This window comes from Gadus morhua, chromosome 14 (genome assembly GCF_902167405.1).
Source record: "Gadus morhua chromosome 14, gadMor3.0, whole genome shotgun sequence".
NCBI lineage: Eukaryota > Metazoa > Chordata > Actinopteri > Gadiformes > Gadidae > Gadus > Gadus morhua.
In genome coordinates, this window is record NC_044061.1 from 18,974,830 (window position 1) to 19,001,891 (window position 27,062).

Genomic DNA, 27,062 nt, shown 5'->3' on the forward strand with positions numbered 1-27,062 from the left:
GGTGGCGGGCATGTACCACTTCCACGTATATAAATGAAAAGTATATCTAGAACAATTTGTGTACTGTGCTCTACACCCATTCACAGAATCTATAATCTATGAACAGACACGCCAAATGTTTGCATTGAGCAATACCCAACGGTATGAGATTCATCGTTCAATCTATTTCAGCAGCTTGACAAGTATTTCCAGTTTTGTATAAAACTGTATTCTTTCCTGATTACCTCTTCTTAATAAATCTATTCTTTCTCAGGGGAAAGTGTCTTTAAAGTATTTAGCAGCCAAATGAAACCCAGCAAAAGGGCACTGAATCCTCTGCGAAAGGTCAGGGATGACGCCTGACGTGGCAGGTTGACTTTCATCTGCAAACCAAGAGAATTAGCCATGTAAGATTAAACAGTATAGAATTGAATAGCGTTACGATGTTGAATGGATAATTCAAGGAGACGTTAGTTCCACATTAAAATGCTTGTGTGGGTGCATCCTCGCTTGCTACAGCATTGCATATATCTTATAATAGCAGGCCTTTCGCACCTGGTGCTCAAGTTACTCAAGTGTGCATGTGCCAAGCGCGAAGGCATATATACGCCACAAGCAGGAACATGCGCACAAACAGGAAACGCACATACATGCACACACACTACACACACAAGCACGCGCACACACCGCACGTCAACAAAAAGGCAGTGACGCATACACGCGCGCGCACCCACACGCACAGGTAAGATGTTTAACGGCTCCGGCACACGCGCAGGTAAGAACACACGCATGGGCACACACTGAAGCGACACTCGCCCAGGTAAGGGGCCGTGTCCACCAAAATCATTTTTAAAAGGCGGAGCGCCCTCTGCACTGCTTTCAACGCGTTTGTGCGCGCCGCTCAAAAAAGGCGCACGGAGAGTTTTTCGTTTACGTCATTAATACGCATCATCGTTTGTTTCATAGATATACAGCTTCTATCTGTTGGCTCCATCATCTGGCATCTGACACCTGAACGTCCTCTCTGGTTGCTTCTACAATTTTATTAGAAAATGAATGCAAGATTAATAGCGCTTCTTGCCGTGGCAGCGGAGGTTGCGGACGATCCCCCTGCGCCTGTCGTGGTTGCCAGGAGGAGAGTGTGGGTACACAGCATTAATCGTGGCAGGAGGCAGTACGGGGAATACCACCTTTAACGTGAGGTCGTACAGGACCGGAAACTCACTCACAGCTGTTATTAAACTTTCGTCCGACATGTTTCAGTTTGTTTCACTTTGTGTTCTGTTGATACTTTTGGTGGACACGGCCCCTAAGACGTTATGTTTTTAAACATAGAGGCTCCGCCGGCTCCCAGGTAAGACGTTCTGTCTATAGACTTTATAAATTGCGATAAAATAAGGGAAGAGACAATTTCTCACCTCAACAAGCAACGGCAGGTCGTTCATTTTGTCACATAAAAAATGTTAAATTCAAACATCGCGATGACCGGCATATCAACACACAAGTGACGTGATCTTAAAGAGACAGTGTCCCTATAACACAACGATAACATGTGAATAACACAGTAGGCTATGGTGAATTATGTCTATAGAGTCCACCACAAGACTACACTTTACCCTCCTCCTTGAGCCTTCCCGAAATGTCTTTACACTTTGTTTGAGCACTCTGTTGCTCAAACTTAATATTATCCTCTTCCTTGAGCCTCCCAAAATGTCTGTTGGACTGTTTTAGTTGTTTTATTTTTCTTATTTTTTGTGTGTAGGCTATGCTATGAGTGACTGTAGGCTACTACTGCCTGTCTTGGCCAGGACATTTGAAGAGATGTTTAATCTCAATAGACCTCTGAAGAATAAGTCCCGCCTCCGAGGCTCCTGGTTCCATCGGACAAATGTCTATGAAAAATCACATGGGGTTTTTGAATGATCGTACATAACAAGGGTTAGGATGGCGAAGAAGTAAAAGCTTCTCACGTTTTCAACGAGGCCTACACACTTTTTCCATTTAGATTCTGTAATGACAGGAAGTGACCACTGAGGGTCAGTGTCATTGCCTAGGGCATGTTCTGTGCAAAGATGAAGAAGGGATACACATTAAGGTATTGCGTTGTTCTGTGTGGCAGTTCTTGAATAAACCGAACACTGAGAACTCACGTGTAGTCGTGTCCAAATAGACATATGCCTGTTAGTAGTTAGCTACAGACATTACAGATTCCACTTGGGTTGTGGATTGTCTGTGCCGTTAAAGTAGTTAAAGGCCGTGTTGCAGGGTTTATTTTCCAACGAATTTGTGCAATTTGCTTGTTGGTAATAAAGATTTAAACTGTTATTCATTGTATGTAATGTTGTTATCACAAACTATGTAGGTATCACAAAACGGAATGTAAAGTAATTTTAGCGGTTAGCTATTGATTCTCATTTCCCCCAGAATGCATTGCATGACGTCACGTTGGGGAGACACGGACCAAAGCCGCATTGAGACCCTTGAGAGTAGAGACTAGTAAGAGAGTGTTCAGCAGATTATACAGATACATAGATAAATACATAGATATTATATAAAGTTAGTATATGCTACACGTGAACCTCCTAAGATGGCGCAATTTGATTGGTTCGCTATCTCGGGATATTGGGCAATATCCCATGATTGACAGCTCAAACTCAATATTGTTTCATCGCAAAATGTCCGCTATAACAAATAAACCCTTCCGGCTCGGGGGCTACTCCCCACTATTAACTTCGCAGATAGATAGATAGCCTAGTCAAGTCTTCATTAATACCAAACTACACAAATCGTCGGGAATTCATTTAGGTGATTCGGCTCACACAGTATAGCCTACAAGACCACACAGAACAAGGGAGACAACAAGTCTGACTGGACATACACAAAATACATCACATTAAAACTACACTGTAAAAAGAGTAACATGCGGTTGTTCATTCAAACTAATAACTGTCATTGAAAACAAGATACAATTATTGATTTGATTGTGTAACTCATTCTTTATGCATTTTGAGACACCAAGTTTGATTTAAACTGAACTAAATATACGTCCAATAGACACAAACAAAAGTTTTAGATTTCTCGCAAACAATTATTTTTTATTCATGACCTGCAGGTATTATTTTTAGTTTGAGTCAAATTTGAATTTGCACGTTGCACAGTCGGAGCACATTCAGGTCCCAGTCTCAGATCGTGATCGAGAGCTCTCTTTCGGTCGTTTACATCCTTGGAGGATTTCGTCGAAACATAAATGTAAGTAGCAAAACAGTTGCAGATAATCAATGTTTTAGTATTTTGTGTTGTTTTTTTGTGCAAAATTGCCGTAGCGGGCTGTGGCACGTTCCAGGCAGGCTCTTGGCTTGGCCTTAACTGTTAATATGAGCAAGCTGACGTTTGAGTTATTATAATGCATTTACCGGTAACGTTATGACAATGAATCGCTCGCTAACATCCGGGGCAGCTAGTGTGGCTAGTAGCCCACCCACATACTCTGCTGCACGTATTAGCTTCACCTAAGGTCTGTCATTGGGTGGAGAGAAAACACAGACTCTCTCGCTCTCCACCCAGCAACGTTTATTTATTTATTGGTGTTGTATTATGTGCTCTTCAGAGAGTAGTAATTGCTTGTTTTATTTTGTATGGTTTCAGAAACACGTGGTCGCTCTCTTCAGTTCCATGCCTGTAGCCTATATCTTCATCCAACCTGAACAGTTAATATCTTGCATCTACACTACACACACACATGCTTGTGTGTGTTTGCGGCATCTATTTTTTACTTGACTTGCATTTCTTAAAGATCATTACAGTTTATATCCGTGCAGAAAACTGCCCTTTTAAGGGTAGTCTTTATCAAGATGGCATCTGGACAGTGAGATTCCAGTCGCCAGAGGATGATAAAGAAGTACCAGTATGTTGGTTTTTAGAAAACATAGAATCCTGCCCTCATGGCCCTGTCCTGCTTTCTCTATCCTCTTATTTCCCACCTCTCATTCTCTCCATCCTTTCCTCTGTTCCCCTCTCCCCTCTCCACCCTTCTCCTCCCCTCTCCAGCCTTTCTCCTCTTCTCTCCACCATCTCCTCCCCTCTCATCTGCTCCTTTCTCCTCCTTTCCATTCTCCTCCTCACCTCCTCTCTCCTCCCCTCATGTTAAATATGTTACGGTTCATATGTTAAAGATGAATAAATACATATAAAGTTATCTGTTGGCCAAGTGTCTTTTTTTTTTTAAATGTGTAAATGATAGTTTGGTCATATGTAAATAAATTAACTGGTATCAATGCAAACATTAATTCATGTTAATTTAGTTGAAAGTAAATATATTAGTTTGGTTCAACAATTTAAATGTTGAGAAAATCATTTGGATCAAGGCAAAGATTTAATGTTGGGTCAAGTGCAGCATTATTGTTTACATCAACATAAAATAATCAGGTCATAACAAGTGACTCAATTTAGATTCAGTGAAGTCAAATATATTAGATGTGATATCTGGGCATCATTTTTTTTAATTTGAGCACGGTTATACTTTTTTCAGTGTAGACACATGCGTTGATAGCAGGGGTGTTTCTAGGTTTCATAAACATCCGGGGCTTAGCCCAGATGGAAAATGAAAATGCCAAAATAAACAAAATACGCAGTTTATTATAGCTTAAAATAGCTACCTGACTGCTTTGCTGCTTATCCCCAAATGTCTAAAGCTCCATTCAAGTTATTTCAAAGTAAAATTAATACAAGTGAAACAAACTTTACACACACGCATCTGACTGGGGATAGGATAGATTAATTCACTTGAGGTGGTTAACAGGCAGTGTTGCCACAGTTACCTTGAAAAAGTAATCTGATTACTGATTACTAGTTACTCCTTAAAATAGTAAATGAGTTACTTTACTTTAAAAGTAACTAAGTTAGATTACAAGTTACTTTATTAGTTACATATAGCTGCGACAACACCCCCTGCCACCTCAACAATTGTTCTTCCACCCCCCCCAAACAATTCTGCGGGGGCTGGTAGGGGGGATTTGGGGGGGGGCCATCAGTACCTCTTTTATACAGGGCCCAGAATTTGGTGCTACGGCCCTGGGTGCACACACTGACACACGGCTTTCAACCGCTTCCGCCAACTTTTAACGCGTAGACAAAATATCACTGCGCGCTTTACGGGGTGATCACTGGACGCATCTCCACGTGCGTGACGTAAACAGCACGTTCTAGCGCTCGAGCTGCTCGGACCTCCTCGTGGGTTTAGTTCTCTGGCGACAACGTAGAGGCTCCCACGCGCTCTCTCTGCTGCCGTCGCTCCAGCGCAAAACACACAGAAACACACGCACGCAGCACAGCGCGACTAATTCCGCTGCTAATAAAAACTGGTTGCGCGGACTCTGGAGAGTCAAGGTAGACACTCGCCTCTGATAGATTGATGTCTTTGGAGATTTACGCTTCACACTCACACGTTCTCACACAAACAGGCAGACACACACCACTCCATCGCTCTGAACGCCAATCGGTGATCCGGTAAAAAAATAGTAACGCACAGTGACTTTGATGAGTAACTTTAATCTGATTACTGGGGAAATAGTAACGCATTAGATTACTAGGTACTGAAAAAAGTGGTCTGAGGCCAGTAACGCGTTACTGCATCACTGTAAACTGGTTGTGTTTTTAAACTGTTTATTCTCTTGGCAGAAGGACTATCTAGACTAGGCTACTTATAATTAAATATTTTTACTTTTTATTTTTTTAACCCAAGATATATATTCGGGGCTAATTAAACACAGGGCCTGTGATTAGGATGTCGGGGTTCAGGGTCTGCGTTCAGGGCCTAATCGACCAGGTAAACACGCGTCCTGCCGTCCTCCGAGCTCCAGGAAACGCACCAAGTTCCAGGTGGTTAATATTTAGCTCAGACGTGGTTCACTCGATAGATTCATGATCGAAAATCTGACCGCAGCTGACCTCAGATCTGGGGAAATGGGCTTTTATAACTTTCACTTCATACGTTTCGACCAATCCTGTTGCTGGAGGCAGAGTGATTTGCAGACAAACTAGACCAGCACATGACCATTTAAAAATTTAAATACACACATTCCTGTATAATTAAGGTGTATGACAGCTCCCTCTGCTGGACAACAGTCTCACACCAAACTACATTTTCCGTTTGAACCAACGTAGCTATAGTACATTGATGTGAGACGGGTTGGTGGATTGAACGTATTGTAGTAGCAGAGAATGGCCTATGGGGCAGTATGTACATTGTTAAATACATGAATAGGCTTGAATTTGGTAGTAATATGGAGGCTTCATATTTTTACAAAATGGATTATGTGAACATTGCTGAATAACAATGTATATTTAGTTTGAGTTTAGCTTGACATTAACCAAGTTAAAGGACAATTAAATGAACCGCACCAAACATGTAGAAGTCAATGTGAGATTTTAATATAAACAAACACTTGACAGAAGTTTAATACAATTTTGTAAAGGTAAGCAGAGGAAAACATTTTCCCAAATTAATATTTTCAAAATGTCACCACCATTCCGAAAGCAAGTTCTTTGTGTAAAAGAAGTCCTCCCTGACCAGCTCTGTCCCTGACTCTAAACCCTGACTCTCAACCCTAACGCTGAACCCTCTGAGGGCAGGAAGACGCGCCTTCAGTGTAAAGGTTCGAACCACAGAGAAGGAAGAAGAAGAGGAAGCAGCAGAGAGTAGTGAAGTAGTGATGTTAGTGACAGACGTGAGAGAAAGGCGTGTGGAAGCACACGGTTAAATGTGGGGTCAAGAAGATCACTCCCACTGGAGGTCATTGATCCCTCAGCCTCAGACCACTGAGCTCAGCAGGTCTTCTGGAGGACGAGGCGCAGATGAACTGAGGAGACGTGACCAGCAGGATGTCAGGATCAGGGCGGGTTCAGCTCAGGTGTGTCTACCCCAAACCAAACAGGATCAGGTGAGGTTCAGCTCAGGTGTGTCTGCCCGGAGCAAACAAGGACAATGATTAGGTTCATTATTCAAAAGATGCAACATTATCTGAACCAAAGATAAGTCAGGCAGGCTTTAGGGCGCCTTGCTCAAGGACGCATCACTGTATTCTGAGGACTAGAACCCGGCACCATTGGTTTGAGAGTTGAACCCCCAGCCCCCTACCTAGTCGACTATGTCCAGATAATGCAAACTTACGAGGAATCCTTGATGGTAGAGTCCTGGTTGTCCTCAGGATTTGCCTTCCAGATGTACGGCTTCCCCATCAGTCCTCCAGATTCCTGTTCTGGTTACAAAAATAATTTGTCTCCAATGTAAGGTAACAAACACTGTAGTAATTTGTCTCTAATGAAAGGTAACAAACACAGGAGTAGTTTGTCTCTAATATCAGGTAACAAACACAGTAGTAGTTGGGCGCTAATGTAAGGTCACAAACACAGGAGTAGTTGGGCTCTTATGGCGCGTAACAAAGTAGCAGCTGTAGTTTGTCTGGTAACCAACCACAGTAGTATGCCGTAACATGTACTGGACAAACTAATCCTGCGTTACAACAAGTCCACTCTGTTTATTTTATGCAAACTTACGAGGATCCTGGTTGGTAGAGTGATGTCGTCCTCCAGAGTCTTGGCTCCTCCATCAGCTCTCCTCAGCCAGAGTCCTGGTCTGGAACAAACAGAGCGAGTCTGGCCCTAAAGTCTGGTAACAACCATGTAGTTTGTCTTATTTTTAAGCCCTTTATTTCCACTTTGTGGTTAGGTTAATACAAACTTACAATCCATGTTAGTAGTGTGATGGTAATCCTCCAGATTCACGGCTCCCCTACCGGCTCGCATCCGCTCCAGAAACACGTTCTAGTAGGAAAACACAGTGGTAGTTGGTTAACGCATGTCAAAGTAACAGCTGTATTTTGCCCTTTAATGGCGCGTTTCCACTGCAGGGTGCGGAACGGATCGGAGCGGTGCGGATCGGGTCGCGTTTCCACTGCCAAAAGTGGGCGTGACCCGGACTTAGCCGTACCCGTTTTGGCCTGGTTTTCAGGACTCCTCCGTTGGGGTACTGAAAACGAGACGAGAAGCCTGAAAGGGTCCCGGGAAATTCTAGCTACACACCCCCCTCCGTTGATTGGTCGACAGAATCATCACTTCCGGGTGACGCGGGGATAAAAACAAACAAACAGTAGCTTCGAGGTATTATTCTTTACAATTAACATGTCGCGTAAAACGCTTGCTTGGGCGAACAAGGAGGTGGAGACGTTTGTCTGCATTCTTGGGGAGGAAGACGTTGTTTACGATGTTTACGTAGCTGCCGCGGCGATCGACATCCGGCCTACCACAAAGGGTACTGTCGGCAGTGGAAACGCGACCTCGGAACTGAGCTGGGCTATACCGCCCCCTCCCTACCGCACCTTTGCGATCCGATCCGTTCCGCACCCTGCAGTGGAAACGCGGCATAAGTCAACCATGTTAGTAAATGCAAACTTATGAGGAATCCTGTTGGTCGATTCCTAGTCCTCCTCCAGCGTCTCAGCTCCTACATCAGCTCTCCTCAGACAGAGTCCTGGTCTGGAACAAACAGCGGAAGTCTTGCTTCAACATGTGGTAAAACAGATGTTGTAGTTTGGTATATACACGGTACAAACGCTGGTAGTTTGTGGTAGCAGTATTCTACGAGAAGTGGCAGTGAGTGTGATGATCACCTCCGAGTCAAGCACCAACTACCCCACGACAGACGTCCTTCACCAGGCAGGGCCTCCACCAGCTCCTCCACCAGGCAGGGCCTTCAGCACGACTCCATCAGCCTCTTCAGCCATGGATTCCTGGTCTGGTTACAAACACAGTTGGTCTCAGCAGTAAATCACCTGGGCACTCCTGCATCTGAGGTTCACTTGTAAAATGGAAGACAAATTTAAAACATATTTAAACAATTAAATAAGACAACGTCTGAGATTGTCGCGTTCAGCAATTCATCCACTACGGTGGTAGCAGCACTAGTAACAATAATGTCTCATATGACTCTTGCATAACCCCCGTATGAATTAACTCAAATCACAGCTTGGCACAGATTTAAAGTCATAAGATGATCAAAACCAGACCTAAACTACCGTGGATTCTAGTGTTTCAGATGAGCTGGGTGATGGTTACCCTCTGGTCCGGTGCTGCAGGCCCCTGGTCTCAGCCTCAGTCTCCAGTCCATCCTGGCACCACAAGCCTCCGGTCCCCAGCCTCTCAGCTTCACCTTTCAGCTACAGCAGCAGATTTATATCAGCATTTGCCCAACAATAAACTTAATTGACTCATCCGAAACCGAGGTACACAATTAAATGAACTATTATTTTATAACTCAAGGCTAGAAAAGGCTTGAGACCAGACATGAGCATCCCGTTTTTGGGAATGAAGACAGAGCAGTCCACAAGTTTAAAGAAGTGGTTCAGGCCATGCATTGAAACTGACCTGAGAAGACTACTCACACACCAGAGCACTGACCTGTTCTGGAGGACTTCTGACAGGAGGTGGCGGTCTGGCTCTGGGTGAGGAGGCAGACACCTTGGGACAAACGACATGTTACCTTTTTAACCATGTACAGTTCTAGAGTATCTTCTACTGTAACATGTGGGAAGGACGGCCATTATTTTAGCTTTGATATTATCCAGTTGGTAACTCTGCACCAAAGTCGTTATTTAACGTCATTCCATTGGGTAGGGTTTAACTTCAGTGGCAATTAATGACAGCAGATATTTAGAATGTACAAAAGCTGAAGTAACAAAGAACACTAAGCAGTATCGATATTAAATCAAATATACTCCCATTATCTATTCCATTTTCAGGTGCTGGGTTCCGTTGAAGAAATGTCAAATTGTCTTCCAACTTGAAATGATTTTCAGCCTTCAATGATGTCAAAAATGGGCCCGCAAGTAGAACACTGTTTTGTACGCAGCGAGAGTCCCGTCACCGTGGTTAAAAGTACGGTGCAACCATCGGAAATGATCAACATATTTTACGACGTACGCGCCAGTATGTATTTAATATCAAACTTTGGCAGCGGCTCGAGGTTACGCAAATGCAATCCAAAACGTTCCGCCAGATTCCCTCAGGGGACTACCGTCCAACTAACTGCCAGGTGGTTTCTTATGGTTGTCAAGACTACGTTCTATGCTAACCATTGGGACTAAATCAAGTGACCGCACTCAGAACCTTCCACGGCGGGAAGCGCAAACTGTCCGACTGGAATCCGAACATTCCGGCCGGAACCAACCAAAGAAAAAACAGAACCAGCGCCTCACCTTGAGCTGAACGGAGGAAGATCCTGAAGTCCAGCGATGGTCTTCATTAAAACACAGCCAACAGACTTACCTTGAGGAGATCTGTTTGTTGCTGTTGGTCATTACATTACATTTACATTATTATGCACCCAGTGTGTACAAGTTGTATCACTCAAAACCGTACGAAGAACCAAACTACCATGTATGTCCAACAACAACTTTAAACCTAAAAACCTGGAATCATTCAATACAAAACCGTGTCTACATTTTACAATTATCTAGATTATTCAGGGTACAACCATACAGAGCAAATCTAAACGTTGAGCTCACAGAGAGCCGACCATAGCCCTGCAACGTCACCCTGACCGCCTCATCACCAACAGCAAATCATGCCAGCCATCCTACACATGTACAGGTCCAGTGAGATGTGGGCATCCGAGTGAAAGGACTGCCCATAATAAAAAGAAGCCCAATTCCGAACTATCCAACCATCTTCATGGTTTAAAGATTTACAGACTTGACATGCCATTGTGTTCTAATCATCTTTGTCTGCTCCCTCGTTACTTATAAAACTCTACTTCACCATCCCTAGAGTGTTGCATCCTATTCATGGGGGTGTGGTCTGAGTGAGCAGAGATGCATGCTGGGATACAGTGCTGTCTGAAGTCTACAGTTCTATAGACACGCCCCTCAGGAGAAACCAAGTGTTTGAGCATCTATCGTGACATCAGTTACATGAGCTGGAATATCCTTCTAGATGGCGCCAGGATTCTCGGAGGAGAAAGGCCAAGAGGAAGATGTGAGGGTTCTTCCTCTCAGCCAGTGGAACACAACAACGTTCTTCATCCGAGTACCATGGAACACTTTAAAACATTATCCTCTTTACACCTTGAAGCCCCAGTGAAGGCTTCCTTACCTCCTCAGCTGAAGAGCACAGCTTCAGCTCAAAGAGCGCACTAGTTGGAGTTCCCAGATTGGTTCTGATTAAGGGAACCAATCGTTCAGCTAGTCCTGTCCGAAACAAATACAGTACAGCCTGAGAAGACGTGCAACTGAGAGCAAGACAAGATCCACAGGGCTCTCCATCAATCCAGCCAGGTAGGAAGAGCCGTCTCATTACAGGTCTGAAGGTCATCTTGAATACCCATTTAGGTCCCTTTCCAACTTCAGATTCTCCTCCTCGTGGAATGCCTTTAGGTGTCCATCCTCCATTGATCCTGATTGGTTTAGTCCTAGTTTGAAGTCACTGATCTGAACACGCCGCTTGCATCCTTTTACACTTGATTTGGATACTCTCCTTCCTGCCCAGTGTGTTGGATATCGTTCCGGAGCGTCGCTCAGGGCTCTTCATGTCTACTGAGGCCCTTAAGTAAACGTGTGCCCGTCCATCAGGTATGATTTATTTGACCATTCCAATATCCCAAGCCAATCACACAGACCCCCGTATGAACATTATCACTGTCAAAGCAAGCCGGACACACACACATAGAACCCAGGACACACACGTAGAACCCCATGCCAGGTGGAACCAAACACACGTAGAACCCCATGCCAGGTGTGTGTGGGAGACACACACAGCAGAACCCTATGCTCAAAAATCATCCATCTCATGTCAAACCCAAACACACACACCACTGAGCCATAAAAAAACCAAACAATCATGCAGGGTAAAAACCTCATGCCAAATAACATTCCATCATCCAACCCCAGCTCTCCTGCCAGGGCACCCAGAACAGAACAACCAATGTCTCCAGAGACGTAAATTATGTCTCCAAAATGTGTCCAAGGTTTATTCAACGTCTCTGAAGTAATGTCTTTGTAGTCCAGTGGTTTCCTGAATGAGGGGTCTTCACAGATGCAAACGTTGCAGCTTTAGTCAGCTGTTCAGAAGACCACCCAGTGGAGGGGGGTGGCTCTTGAGGAGCAGGATCCATCTGGGGATGGCCCCAAATAAGACCTTCTTGGAAATGAAACTGTTCCTGAGGAGGAGTCACGATGCCTGGAGGGGACTGTTGAATGTGTTCCATGGTTCTCTGTGTCAGACTGAAGTTGCTTTTTAGTTGTTGAGATGAGGAGCCCCCTCATCTCCCCCTGGTGTTTCTCCTTCTGAATCCCTGTCTCCATCTTAAAGAACATTCCAGTCCATGTAACTGAGGTCACGACAGTTTCTCAAACACTCGGTTTCCCCTGAGGGGGCGTGTCTACAGACCTGTAGACTTGAGACAGCTCTGTATCCCAGTATGCACCTCTGCTCACTCAGACCACACCCTTATAAGTAAACCAACACTCCTGTGATGAAGATGCAGAGCTCAGGAGAATAGCTGGAAAGAAGACTGAAGATATCAGAACTCAACCCATTACTCCAGCTTACAACAATAACTTAGAACCTGTAACTATTTTAACAAAGCATTAAAACCAACATAAACCAAACACCTAAGTAACCCATGAATCAATAAAACATCCTTCCTACTCAGATCAACCTTCAGGTAACGCCCGGGTTAACTCACCAGGGAGGAAAAACACACCAATGTGCCCAAGAGTAATGACAAACTTATGACTTACAGTTTGCAGTTCATCTTCATGGTTAAGTTGGGATACTCACAGAACTGCAGTTGAATATCCATGATAGACCTTTAAAGGAAGGAACATTTTACTCATGGTCCCCAAACTTGGGCACTGTCCCACAGTTCAACATCTACCATCTCCATTAAATCAGATAAATAAATGACAATAACAATTCAGGTCTTTTGGGATCATCCAACTTTTAAATAATGATTAAGATAATTAACTAATCCAGCTTTTTAATACAAGTTATACTAATTATTTGACTGTCATTAGTCAAGAGTGATTTACCTTTTACTTTGAATGTATAGTCTCTAAAATGTTACTTTCAGGTAGAATCATTGTTTAAATTTCAAATGAGTTAAACCACCACAATCCCCGATTTCCTTCACACATCAGTGATTTATATTAAACATACAAGTCACGTCAGTTGTGCTTTGCTACACAACTCTACTCACATCAGGTTCACATGAGATGCTCCTCTTTACTTCAAAAAGTCTTTAACCTGTGAAACAGGAAGAGATGTCAAATAAGTCACAACAGACCTCAACAAAACAGTACACAAACGTTCTGATTTCTGGGAACACGACAACATACCGCTTTTGGGAGAAGCTACACTGCCAAACTGTGGAGGATACGAACGTACTGTCTGGTTCACTCTTAAGTGAAACCCACCCGATGCAACCAATTAACGAGCTAATTACAACGCAGGTTCGGCGCCCACTGGTTGCATTGGTAACAGTGAGAGGCTATTTCAGCTCTGCGTTTGATCTTAAATGACCTCCCTCATTTTAATTAAAGGGATGAGTCTGACTTGACTGATTTAGATTCATACTTCAAAACGAAAAAAGTATTCGTTCAATTCACCTTACTGTGTGTGCGCGAGTGAGTGTGTGTGCGTGCGTGTGTGCGTGTGTGTATACTGTCTGATGTCAAGTTGGTGAAAAGGAAGTCACGTGTGATCTTGCGTCCCTGTGTGTGTAGTGAGCGGATGTGGACAGCAGAGGGCGATGTTACCACACGAGAACATCTGCTCTCTTTCACACCGCCGCAAAATCGGAGCCCGTTCCCGTTCCGGGCTAGTTCGGAGCTAGGGCCAGTGTTTTGGTTTCACACCGCCAGAGAACCGGCTCCGGCCTCTAAAAACCGGTTCAACTCCAGCCCCAGGATTGAGCTGGGCTAGGACGAGAACTGCTTTTACGCCGGGGGCAGGGGGCGGGGTTATCCTTACCTTCATAAACAGGAAGACCAACGAAGACCGGCATTTTTAAAAAAAACCGAAGTAAACAATGGGATTTAATCCGTGTATGGTTCGTTCTTTGAATATTCCGATTTAAAACAAAATCAGTAAAAACAATTAACAGAGTCGTTTTTTGGTTTTCTGATTTGGTTTTGAATCGGAAAAAAGGGCAAAAGGAATAAACAAATAAACAGCATTGTATTTGTGTTTGTGTGTTTTGTGTGTTGGTTTTTTAAACCCGAAACAGAAAAACAAAAACAAAAATAGATACATTTATAGTTATAGGCTACACCAGAAGGCAGAACGCAGCAAAGAAAAAAGAGCCAACCAGCTAAACCAGCAATAGATTGTCTAATTACATTTAGCCTTAGTTATGGCCGCACTTTATCACCTTATGGTGATTTCATTCGTGAACTATTTGACACCGGAAAGACACACGACGCGTTCAGTACCGTTCTAAAGCAATCTGGTGCCCCGATGCGCCCCGATGTGCTCCGTTATGACGGTGAGGAGGTTCTGTGTGGAGCACAACCTTCGAAGAAGAAATCTAGTTTCCGACTTAGTTTCAGATCGTCCACTCGCCGACTAATGCCGCGTTTCCACTGCAGCGTGCGGAACGGATTGGTTCTTAAAGGTGCGGTACGGGTTGCGTTTCCACCGCCAAAAGTGGGCGTGACCCGGACTTAGCTGTACCCGTTTTGGCCTCGTTTTCAGTACTCCTCCGTTGGGGTACTGAAAACGAGACGAGACGCCTGAAAGGGTCCCGGGAAATTCTAGCTACACACCCCCTCTGTTGATTGGTCGACAGAATCATCACTTCCGGGCGACGCGGGGATAAAAACAAAGAAACAGTAGCCTCGAGGTATTATTCTTTACAATTAACATGTCGCGTAAAACGCTTGCTTGGGCGAACAAGGAGGTGGAGACGTTCGTCTGCATTCTTGGGGAGGAAGACGATGTTGTTTAAGATGTTTACGTAGCTGCTGCGGCGATCAACATCCGGCCTACCTTAAAGGGTACTGTCGGCGGTGGAAACGCGACCTCGGAACTGAGCTGGGCCCCGTTTCCCGATAGCGATGGATCTTCGCTCGTACGATCATTCTCCCGATGGATCTTGCGATCCATCGATAATTTCTTTGTCGCGTTTCCCGAAACTCCTCTTAACGTGAAGGCGCATTCGCTGCACTCACGACGTCGTAGGATTGTAACTGTCTACTGACACGGTGCTGAAATGGGCTCCGTAGGAGGGGGAGACGCAGGAATGTCGCAGAAAAATTGTGTTAAAAAGGGTTAAAATATATCCCCATCAAGGACAACAGCAGAGTAGCCTACGAAAAAAATAGACTGCAATTATATGAATGCTAAAGACATTAAAACACAATTGATTAGGCTTAAACCGACATATATCAGTCTTAATCCTGAATGCACTGTGCGTTTCACGGCATTTTCCCCCCTGAAATAATTCCATATGACAAAAAATTAAAAATAGCTTGTGTGACAACTACATTTATCTTAATGGGCTGATTTCTGAAACATGCTTTGCGCAGCAAAGAGAGCCGACTTAATCTGATTCCGCATAAGGGTTTCCTTGATTGATAATTTGATTGGCTATAAAAGCCCCTCCGGAAATAGGGTAAGGTATGTATTGATGAGGAATACAACGAAGCCCACGGTCTGGCCCGGTGCATCGTTGAGCGCACGATCGGGAGGTGGAAGTTGCGCTTTAGATGCCTTCACAAGTCAGGCGGAGGGCTCCAGTTTTCGCCGGCCAAGTCATGCGCCGTGATATGTGTGACGGCTATGTTGCACAACATTGCAGCTAAGGCTGGGGTGGCATTGCTTGAACCGGAGGACGATGACGACGAGGAAGATCGGTGTGAGGACGGCCTCCCTCATAACTACGCGGCTGGTTTTCATGCGCGTCTTTATTTTTAATTTTTTTTAATCTAATTGTATTTGTTACATTATTTTATGCTACGTTTTATGAGTAGCCTATGTCAGTCTGCACAAATCCCCCCACTTTCTCTCACACATTTTGAGTGCCCTGCCTGCGCAAACATTTTCTGGACTGTCCCGTTTTATTTTGGCCATTTTAACATCTTTATTAATAAATTAATTAATAATCTTTATTAATTACCAAACTAAGAACATAAAGGCGCAATGCGTTTTAATAAAACGCATCCAATAGACGGAATGTCCGATGGTGACGCCACTGAGGCTATAGCTGACGATGCTCTTAGCGTCCTACGAGTAGGCCTACCTACGAGCACCCCTGGAGCACTCGTTAGCTACGAGCGTTTTCAAGACGTTCGTTCTCAACAATGCTTTCGGGAAACGCGGTGAAAACTCTACGATGCCCTTTCGACGCACTTCACGATCCACTTAGGCTAACGAGGCTTTCGGGAAACGGGGCCCTGGGCTATACCGGCCCCTCCCTACCGCACCTTTGCGAACCGAACCGTTCCGCACCCTGCAGTGGAAACGCGGCATAATGCTGCGTTCGAGTATTCTCTGCGAACCTACTCGGATCTCGGATCTGACGCCACGCCCACACACCCGGAAATGGTGTTGTCGCGGTAGCATTGGCAGAGGACCAGGCGCTCCAAAATAAGTAGGCTATTATGTAGCACATTTAAAACAACAGTAGTTGACCAAAGTGCTGTACACAAATACAATATATTTGTGTACATAGGCAAGGCAAGGCAAGGCAACTTTATTTATATAGCACTTTTCATACACAAGGCAGACTCAAAGTGCTTCACATATAAACATTGTCATACAATAAAATAAAATAATAGATAAGTAAAAGAAAAACATATGCAAAGAAAATGGGAAGAATAGAAAAAGGCATTTTAGTATTAAAATATAAAATAAAGGCAAAGTTAAAAAAGCTTTTTAGAAAGTGCAATGTATTTAAGATTTTAGCAGAAAGCTATGGCAAACATAAAAGTCTTCAGTCTTGTTTTAAAGGTGCTCAGAGTTGGGGCAAGTCTTAAATCCTCTGGGAGTTTATTCCAGCTATTTGTTGCATAGTAACTAAATCCTGCTTTCCCATGTTTTGTGTTTACTATGGGGATAATTAACAGATTGGTCTCAGAGGATCTTAGTGGTCTAGAAGGCTGATGTAGTGGAAGCATATCAGTTAAATATTTTGGGCCTAAACCATGTAGGGATTTATAGGTTAGCAACATGATTTTAAAATCAATTCTCTGACCTACAGGAAGCCAATGTAACAGAATTTCAGAATTGGTGTAATATGATCAAATTTTTTGGTCTTTGTTAGAACTCTAGCAGCAGCATTCTGAACAAGCTGAAGCTTCCTCAGAGTTTGTTTTGGGAGACCTGTGAGGAGACCATTGCAGTAATCAAGCTTACTAGTGATAAAGGCATGTACAAGTTTTTGTAAGTCTTCGGTGGACATGAGCCCTCTAAGTCTTGCTACATTTTTAAGGTGATAATATGCCGATTTTGTAACTGATTTGATGTGACTGTCAAAATGTAAATCTGAATCCATGATAACCCCTAGATTTCTGGCTTTGATTGAGGTTTTCAGGGACAGAGAGTGAAGGTGTTGGGTTACTTTAAGCCTTTCCGTTTTAGAACCAAATACAATTATCTCTGTTTTGTCCTCATTGAGTTGAAGGAAATTTCGGCACATCCATTCCTTCACTTGCTCAATGCACTGGCACAGCAGATCTATGGGCCGATAGTCATTTGGTGATAGCGATACATAGATTTGCGTGTCATCAGCATAGCAATGATGGTCAATATTGTTATTTTGCATGATTTGCCCTAGTGGGAGCATGTAGATGTTGAATAAAGAGGGTCCTAAGATCGAACCTTGTGGGACTCCACATGTCACGTTGGTTGATTCTGGCCTGTGAGTCAGACCATGGCAAGATTGTGCCCTGTGCGTAAAGCGAGAAGAGAAGATTGTCCCTCAACAGTTTTGAGCCTAACCTGTTTGGGTGTAGGCCATCTGCTCTGAAAAGATATTTGCGCCCCCAGAATAAGTTGAAATTGTCAATAAAGTCCCTTCCTCTTTCATTGCAGACTCTGGAAAGCCATGTATTCAGTGCAAGTAGACGACTGAATCTGTTTATTCCCCTGTCAACTGTTGGTATGGGTCCACTGATGGAAGACTTGATGTGTATTTTGTCCAGTGTATCCAATAGATCAGTGTAATCCCTCTTCAGAAGTTCTGACTGTTCTCTTTGAATATCATTAAATCCTGCATGCACAATAATCTGTGAGATTTTGGGGTATTCCAATATGATTTTGGCTAGTTTATGGTTGATATCAGTAACCATTCCATATGGGAAGATGCATGTTTTGATCTTCTTACCGGTTATATCCTTGATAGTTGAGTCTCCTATAATCAGAGTGTCTGGTTCATCTGCTTTCTCTGAGATGGGCCCTTGTTGGACGGTGGCAGACACATGCGCAGCCCGCCTCTGTGGCGACTGGTTGGTCCGTCTCTGTCCGCACTGTCCGTCCGGACGCATCTCAGGGCTCAGGGGTGCATCGGTGGCAGGCGCGTTCGTGGACTCTTGAAGTGGCAGGAACCGGTTCTTCAGTGGCAGGGTTGATTTGAGTGACGTGCTAATCCGGCTGATAACTTTGGGAAGCTTAGCATTTGGTGTTGAGTGAACTTGTTGATTCACTTTGGTATGTTGCTTTGGCTTAGCGCCGACTCTGTTCCAGTGAGACGCAGCTGGAACTGTCTCTCTCTTGTCCAGCTTCGGGAAGGATACAGTGTAGCTTTGATCATCTTGCTGTATCTGAGTGAGCTCAGCAAACTCACCCATCGGCACTGTATCCTGTGATAGTCCTTTGCATTTTTCTACTGCTGCTAGTCTCGTTTCAATTAAAGCCAATGTCTGTTTCAGTTTGGCGCAGTCTGTGCATTTCCCAGTCTCCGTGCCTGAGATATCCGAATACAGAGGCATGTTGGCGATAGGAAAGTCCAAGGCTTTTTCTGCGGTCTGATCCGGGAGTAAAAAGTGAATGTATTGTTGAATCGAGCGATTGAGGACGACGGAAACAAACTATATACTGTTAGGTAAATAAAATAAGATAAAGTAGATCTGAACGATGAATTAAGTAGTTCTTTCCAATGCCCAGCGGAGCTTCGGGAAACATGACCTCTCTCTCATGACCTCCCACATAGGCAGAGATACGGACGCAGTAAGGTATTGCAGTAATACAAGTGATTGAAATTGCCATTTAAACCACCAAAGTGGTCCAAGCACAATGAAAACAGTTCATACTTCAAGTCACAATGGGCGCAGCCATCTTGAATTCTTTCTCGGAATTTTGCTCGGTCACCACTGAGTTCAACCGAGATGGCGAGTTCGCCGTCCGAGGAAAAGGGGCGTGTTTGTGCGTGTCGCTAGGCAACGTCCTCGGACCTCCGAGACGGATGGATATTAAAACGCAGCATAAGTTGCCGGCTCCCACGGAAAACAATAAAGCTGACCATTGTAGAATGCGGGAGACTCGATGGAACGTTTGAAACGTCTTTATATGTATTCTTTTTTAATCCGCGTGCCCTTTTCCCGGCATTCATTGGGGTTTTATCTAAATATAACGCAAACAAAACAAGCAACTGGATTATTCAGTTTTCCCGTTTTGTTTTAAAAAACTGAAAAATACAGTTTATTTGTATATTCCTTTCGCCCTTTTTTCGGCTTCAAAACTAAATCAGAAAAACCAAAAAACGTCTCTGTTAATTGTTTTTTCTGATTTTGTTTTAAATTGGAATATTCAAAGAACGAACCATACACGGATTGACGTGAAGACGAAATAGTTGTTGTTGTGTTTGAAGCTGGCGCGAGGGTTCTTCTTCTGATTGTACAGTTTTGGCAAGGCGCGAGGGTTGCTGGGAAAGCGGAGACGTTTGCAGTGACGTCATGACGTTGCTCTCGCCGGCTCCATGGCTGACTCTGGCCGGTGTGAAACCAACTGGTTCATAACTGGGATAAGGCTGGAACCTGTTTCACACACTATTCTTCAGATGATTTTTATTTTCAACTAACCAATGGTAGTTGCCTTGCATTTTAACAGTAAAAGCTATTTAATAATTGATTTGCATGCATAGTATACTACACTTTCCATTGAACAATTACCCCGTTACAGTAATTAAAGGTCCCATGGCATGAAAATCTCACTTTATGAGGTTTTCTAACATAAATATGAGTTCCCCTAGCCTGCCTATGGTCCCCCAGTGGCTAAAACTTGCGTTTGGTGTAAAACGAGCACTAGCTGTTCTGCTCGCCTTTGAAAAAACGAAGGCTAAAGCGCGCTGATTTGAAATGTCTTTATTTATGTCGTCATAAAGCATCTAAGCACCTCCCCTTACTCTGCCTGGCCCGCCCAGAGACGTTGGCCCGCCAATGAGACACGACCGTGCCAGCGCCACATGTGTGTGTGTGAATACACACACTGTAACGCAAGTGTTTCTTGTCGGTTCTTTGACGTCTCTTGTATTTCCACAACGAGACTGAGTGGGGGTTATCTGAGCCCTGGTTGAGAAGGATTTGTGGGAAAGGAACTTTGGCTTTGACTCGCTGAAGTACATGAACTGCGACATGCCGCCAGTTGCCGCGAGGCACCATCGCCCGGCAGCGGGCAGCCGGCAGCAGGCAGCGCGCGGTTCAGTCTACTTCAGAGAAAGTAGGCTAGTGAAAGTGGAAGAACCAGAGACCTCGCAGTAGCCGACAAAGTCGTTTGTGTTTCATCGTCTGGAGGCGCACACAGCTTTTGGCCGTGATAATATGTATTATATGATATAAATATCAAGGTATTATATGATATTATTTAGATATAGAGCTCCAGGACTGTAACGCAAGTGTTGTACACTTCCTTGTTATTTGGATAACCGTTCTGCTTTTGGTGTTATGGCGCATAACACGTCGGACTCTCGTCTCTGGTATTTCTACAACGAGACTCGTAGTGGGGGTTATCTCAGCCAAGGTTGAGAATGAATTGGGGGGAAGGAACTTTGGCTTTGACTCCATCAAGAACATGAACCACGACATGGAGGAGAAAGGGATTGTTGGCGGCGAATGTCTCCCGCTTGAGCCCCGCTGAGGGACCACCGCCGGAGGCGGAGGTGCCTAAGCGCTGCCCGGCAACAATCCCTTTCTCCTCCTTGTCGCGGTTCAGTCTACTTCACATTGATGTGGACGTGGAAGAACCAGGAACGTCGGAGAACCCAACGCGGTCATTTGAGATTCATAATATCGGCTCACACAGCTTTTGGCCGTGATAATATATATTATATGATATAGATATCTATGTAGGCTATATGATAATATTTAGATATAGAGCTCCAGGACTCCAGTGTGTTCTAGAATATTTACAGAACACGGCTAAAGGCTGTGTGCGCCTCGCCAATGCGATACATCCACTGTAAACAGAACGCATGGTACCGTGGCTGCTCAGGGCCACACCCCCACCCTCCTCCTTGACCCGCCTCGCTCCTCCTCATTTGCATTATAGCTACAGACGCCAAAACAGCGCATTTGGGGGAAGCTCAATGTGCGACTGGCTCGGAGTGGCTGTAACTCTGTCTGCACCACGGCTGAATTTCGGGAACGTCTTCGAATATTGTGGTAGTTGCCCACTAATACCTAAAAGAATACATAAAATAGCATGTCATGGGACCTTTAAAAATAGAGGTTGAGAGTGCGCAACGCGCACGCGAAAACTCGAGTAGCCTACATTAAATATGAAGAGTTTAATATTTAGTTTGTTTATAGTTGGTTTATGCATGGACTTTCACGGCTCTTGCATACAGTCAATGCGGGGGCTGTGTCTATACCTTTAACTTACATTAGTTGCGCTACAAGCTGTTTACCGTAGTTCCGTAGTTAAAATAACGGATCCGTGATTTTTAGATTATAACCAATCCAGCTCAACTGTTTTTTTATTTTATGGAAGTGGCAATACAGCCCATAAAAGGCAGTGTTTGAAAACACTCTCAGTTTGCATAAACCCCGGAAAGTAGCCCCGTTTGCGAACCCGGCAGCTGACTTGATCAGAATGGTTTGGGGAGGCTCCAAAAGTAACCTTAGCTGAGCAGGCTGTGTCTTTAAAGGAAGTGCAGCGCACAACAACAGAGAGTGCAAGACTACAACATGTCCCGCTTCACTGCCGCTGTCGGGGTTTTCACTGCACTTATATATGCAGTGCAATTAACACCATTGGTTCCACTGGAAGGTCGGTGTACTAAATGTGAATAACTGAATTTAATCGCCCGATATCTGGAATTTCCTGGTTGCTCATAACTTTTGTATCTATTTTATTTTGTGTTGCGCTGAATGTTTTCGCCCTGCAGACAATACCGCGTCAGTCTTGTTAAGTGGAAAATATAGTAGGCCTATCTGGTGTAATAATAACCCATGTATTATGTCCTCAACAGATGAGTATCATTTCAAAACATGGATGTCACAGGTATGTGCAACATGAGTAAGCAAAACTGAATAGTGTCAGCGGGTAATATAATCATAACATTGTTCTCCGCTCATTGGGTTGGATCAACAGCACAGTAAGGACTATGACTTGACAGAATACAGCTATCGGCTGCGGATATTCACCGAGAACAAGAGGACGATCGATCATCACAATGCCGGGGACCACTCCTTCAAAAGTAGGCGGATTAAAGTCAGATTGTTTTATTGTTGCACAACATACGCACTCTCTCTTTGTTTGAAGCAACTGGCTGTTCTTCCCCTTTCCATCATATCATCAATGCGCTCTTATGGGGTTGGGCTCATCTTATATGTACTTATATATGTTGTATACGCTTTTGTAGGTCTGCATTTTGTTTGTATGTGGCTGTGTTGTTTAATATCATCTTAATTACTGTTGTAAAGCACTCAGTGAATCCTGTTTGTATGAAAGTCCATGATGATGCCTATATGCTAATCTCAAGTGTATATATCATTCCAATTATTCCATAGTGGGGCTCAGTCAGTTCACAGACATGACATTTGGAGAATTTAAGAAGTCATATCTTTTGACCGAGCCTCAGGTAAAGTATATTTTTTGTACATTTACAGTTGCTACTGAAATATGTTGATATAGGCCTATGTTCAAATTTCTTTCCAACTATTAGAATAGGCAAGACAATAATCCCATGGTTGTTTGTGTATGTAGAACTGCTCCGCGACCAAAGGGAATCATGTAGTCAGCAGTGGACCTTACCCTGACTCTGTAGACTGGAGGGAGTTGGGCAACTTTGTGACGCCAGTCAAGAACCAGGTACCAAGTTCTTAGTTAAAATGAACCCTAAATCACCACCCAGGTTAGATGTTGATTAGCCTATGGCCCCTATAGTGAAATCACACGTGGGTGTGTCCAGCTAGATGTATGATGTAGATTTATCCAAAGCAACCACAATCAAATTGGATGATATTGCAAGCTATTTGCATGCTGCATGTAACCTGTTGTGTTTGAACCATGAAAATATTTCATTCAGTTTAATAAGCGATAGCTGTACCATACGACAAAAAAAGTTCCACTTTCACGTTGACAAGACTATGTTTTGTTTTTGTTTGTCTCCCAAGGGCCACTGTGGCAGTTGCTGGACATTTTCCACCACTGGCTGCTTGGAGTCTGTCACTGCCATTGCAAGAGGGAAGCTCCTACTGCTGGTAAGAATATAGTCCATCAGTGACCCATCAATAGTTACCTTTAGAGAGTTTAGAGGGCCCCTGTTTGTCCACCGCGGGTCAAACAGGGGCAGGTCATTTTAAACATAGACTAGAACTCTGAATAGAGCCGGGATTTTCAATTTCCGAACAGCTGATTTCGATGAGGCCTACTGGAGTTGGTTCATTTGAACTTGTAGATAGCTTAAACATGAAATATCTGCATTCATGACAAGCTTCAAACCTAAATTGGGCCCAGATGCTAGGGGGTCCTATGTTGGGAGGTGGAAAGATATAGGGGCCCTTTGAATATCAATTGCTGGAGGGATGCATTTGAAATAGTGGAAGTTCTGAGTAATGACTAACAATCTGTCTCAAAATCAGTAATTATCCATACTTGTTTAATAAGTTAACAATTAATGTAATATATCTAATATTTAACATATTCACTGAATATATTTTGACCTTTTAAATACAGTTGTTGGAAATTAAAAATGTCTGCTGTAAATGAATGGTCATGGTGTTTTATCCATTATCAGGTATATTTTATATCTGTTGAATCACATTGTTTCTGTTGCTTTTGTTTCAGTCTGAGCAGCAACTAGTAGACTGTGCCCAGGCCTTCAACAACCACGGATGCAATGGGTAAGTGAGTATAAATAGAAGCCATTCAAGAATGATCCATTACAATAAAACATTTAACTATAGGCACCAACATCTTATCAGTGAGCTAATGAACACTATTGTTTTGTTTCCACAGGGGGCTTCCTAGTCAGGCGTTTGAGTATATCAGATACAACGGGGGCATTATGACTGAAGCAGACTATCCCTACAAAGGCTCAGTATGTTCCTGCTAAAAAGACTAACCATGCATGTATAAATGGACCCCTCTTTCAGTACCAGGTGTCCTGTTGAAAAGCCATTACAAGCTATTTAAAAAATCAACCCCCCTGATGAACACAGATCATTAGCCTACCCAGAAGACGATAGCAACTGGTAGGCTGGTCCATCCATCAATCATCTGGATTGAAACACTTGTTAATTCACTAAAGGGTTGATTTCTTAAAATTACTTCTAATGGGTAATCTATATCATACCTGGTGATAAAATAGGGAAATGCTTATTGTTGATACATGCTAAATAATGGTCTGCCTCTGTTATAGGATGCCCCCTGCCAATTTGTGCCTGGGTTGGAGGCTGCTTTCGTCAGAGATGTGATCAACATAACCTCTGTGAGTGTGAAGCTATGTCGACAAACACTAGTCATAAAATTCCAAACAGAAATAACCATAGACTCAATGACTGATGTCAAGTAAATTATTTATTTTGGGTTACAAAGATATCATTGGAAGTCCCCTGTTACAAACACCAGTTTTGTCCTTTTTGAATGTGAAATAAAAACTATTTGGTTACAGTATAATCTCTTTATAATAGTGTTAACCAACCTTAATCTATTACTGGATTATTTTGTTACTTGCACTGCTCATTGTTCTATTTAGGTGCACAATATGTCATTACATAAACTTGATCATTTGAACAGTTTGACCATCATAACCTCGACCAGCTGACTTCCTTGCAACCCATTGATATTACTCTATGTCTGTTACAGTATGATGAGAAGGCGATGGTTGATGCAGTTGCCAGACTCAACCCTGTCAGTCTTGGCTTTGAGGTCACCTCTGATTTCATGCACTACAAGGAAGGAGTTTATACCAGGTGAGGGGGCAGCTTCTCATAACTACACACTGTTTTTACATTGGGGGCAATACACATGTATATTCAATTTAAAAGAAGGTAGGGTCATGGTCAAATTCCTGACATTCTAGATTAAACACGAGATAATCCAGTGACCAATCAATGAAGTTGTGACAGATGGAAGCAGAGAAAAGGCACTTTATTTGACTTTTACAAGTTGTTATATGGATAATATAATATGTATATTCATTTATAAGTGTGTTGTGATCAAAGTTTGTTTCGAAAGTCACACTGTGGTTTGTAATGTAGCCGAATGTAGGATGGATAACCATCTAAGTACACTACTAATACATTGTACAGGTGGGTTCTAGTACAACTGGTGACCAATTCCCTGCGCTGTGCTCTCAGCTCCATGTGTAGCAACACTACGGACACTGTGAACCATGCCGTGCTGGCTGTGGGGTATGGCGTGGAGGAAGAAGGAGGGGCACCATATTGGATCGTGAAGAACTCCTGGGGCCCCAGTTGGGGAATCGATGGGTAAATAGAGAACAGAAACAGTGTGTGTGTGTGTGTGTGTGTGTGTGTGTGTGTGTGTGTGTGTGTGTGTGTGTGTGTGTGTTCTGTACTCCACTGTCTCAAAGGATTTTTTCCCCTCAGATATTTCCTTATCGAACGAGGAAGGAATATGTGTGGACTGGCGGCTTGCTCTTCATACCCTTTGGTCTGACTGACAACAAAACCAAAACCAGTGAAGAAGAAGTGAAAGCTGAACAGGAAGTCAAACCATAAGGGAACAAGAATAGTCAACGTGTGACATGGAATGCTGTCTACTTATATGCAGTTATTTTAAAAATGTTTGACTTTAACACTAAATTCAGGTGATGTTAATGCAATCTATATGAATAAAAGACAAATTAGAGGATATCATTTTTTTTTCTTTCTTAGTCACGCATATTGGTTTTTTTCAGAACTTATTTAAAATAACCAGCCCACAGCTTTTGTCAGTTTCAAATTACATGCAAAAGGTGCGTGGCAGTTGTTGGCCTTACCATTTATATAAGAGAGAAACAAAACTTATTGTTAAACTAATGTGTTAGGTGCAGTCTGTGTAAAATACATTTAGTAAATTATGACAGTTGAGGCAATTTTTTAGGTCCCCTTCTGTGAAAGTGCATGTTAAGGAGGTAAGATTAGCCATGTATATATGGTTCAAATAAAACCCTAAAAACGTATTGTGTTTATGAAACTGAAGAAAGCAAATGATGATGATAAACAACAATGATATTCTCAGCTCGGAAGGAACGAAGGTCACTGCACAATGCAACTCTACCAGAGTGGGTTCCGTATCGGTCTAAAGAAAAATGTCCTTCTCTTGGATTATTGTATCGGAAGCTTTGGCGGATTATAGGGAGGTGTGAGAGTCTGTTTTTCTTGACATTGAGAAGGTCTCGTTATGAGGGATACTGAACAATTTGATTCAGGATATTTTAAAGGGTAGAAATATGTATGTTTGAATCAGGGGGCTTTGTCTGTGCCCATGCAAATCTAGTAAGTAAACATAGTATTTGAGTTCCAGAAAAATGTTTTTGAAGCTGTTTGCTGGAAATAGCCTTTTGGAAAAAAAATCTCACCTACTGCTACTCTGTTTCAGTCCCTTCAGAATGCGCTGTTTCTGGTGTCTGTCACTTTAATGCAAAT

At 43.3% G+C, this 27,062-nt stretch overlaps 1 protein-coding gene across 2 annotated transcripts; it reads left to right on the forward strand.

The window, feature by feature from the left end:
* Positions 1–22,018: 22,018 nt before the first annotated feature.
* On the forward strand, positions 22,019–26,288 carry ctsh (cathepsin H). Of its 2 annotated transcripts, none has more exons than XM_030377635.1 (12): positions 22,019–22,233; positions 22,436–22,467; positions 22,558–22,663; positions 22,977–23,047; positions 23,173–23,277; positions 23,583–23,669; positions 24,256–24,311; positions 24,427–24,508; positions 24,830–24,898; positions 25,276–25,382; positions 25,770–25,901; positions 26,022–26,288. In XM_030377635.1, the coding sequence occupies exons 1-12, from the start codon at positions 22,152–22,154 to the stop codon at positions 26,089–26,091; spliced, it is 999 nt and encodes a 332-aa protein (XP_030233495.1). In that variant the 5' UTR covers positions 22,019–22,151; the 3' UTR covers positions 26,092–26,288. The 2 variants fall into 2 exon arrangements, with proteins under 2 accessions (XP_030233495.1, XP_030233494.1); XM_030377634.1 differs by having other exon boundaries at positions 22,043–22,248.
* Positions 26,289–27,062: the final 774 nt, after the last annotated feature.

Coding starts and splice junctions, on each gene's coding strand:
- ctsh (XM_030377634.1), top strand. CDS start 22,152: ATGTCCCGCTTCACTGCCGCTGTCGGGGTTTTCACTGCACTTATATAT. Junction 22,249..22,435: donor GGAAGGTCGGTGTACTAAAT/GTGAATAACTGA, acceptor TGTCCTCAACAG/ATGAGTATCATTTCAAAACA. Junction 24,509..24,829: donor ACTATCCCTACAAAGGCTCA/GTATGTTCCTGC, acceptor CCTCTGTTATAG/GATGCCCCCTGCCAATTTGT.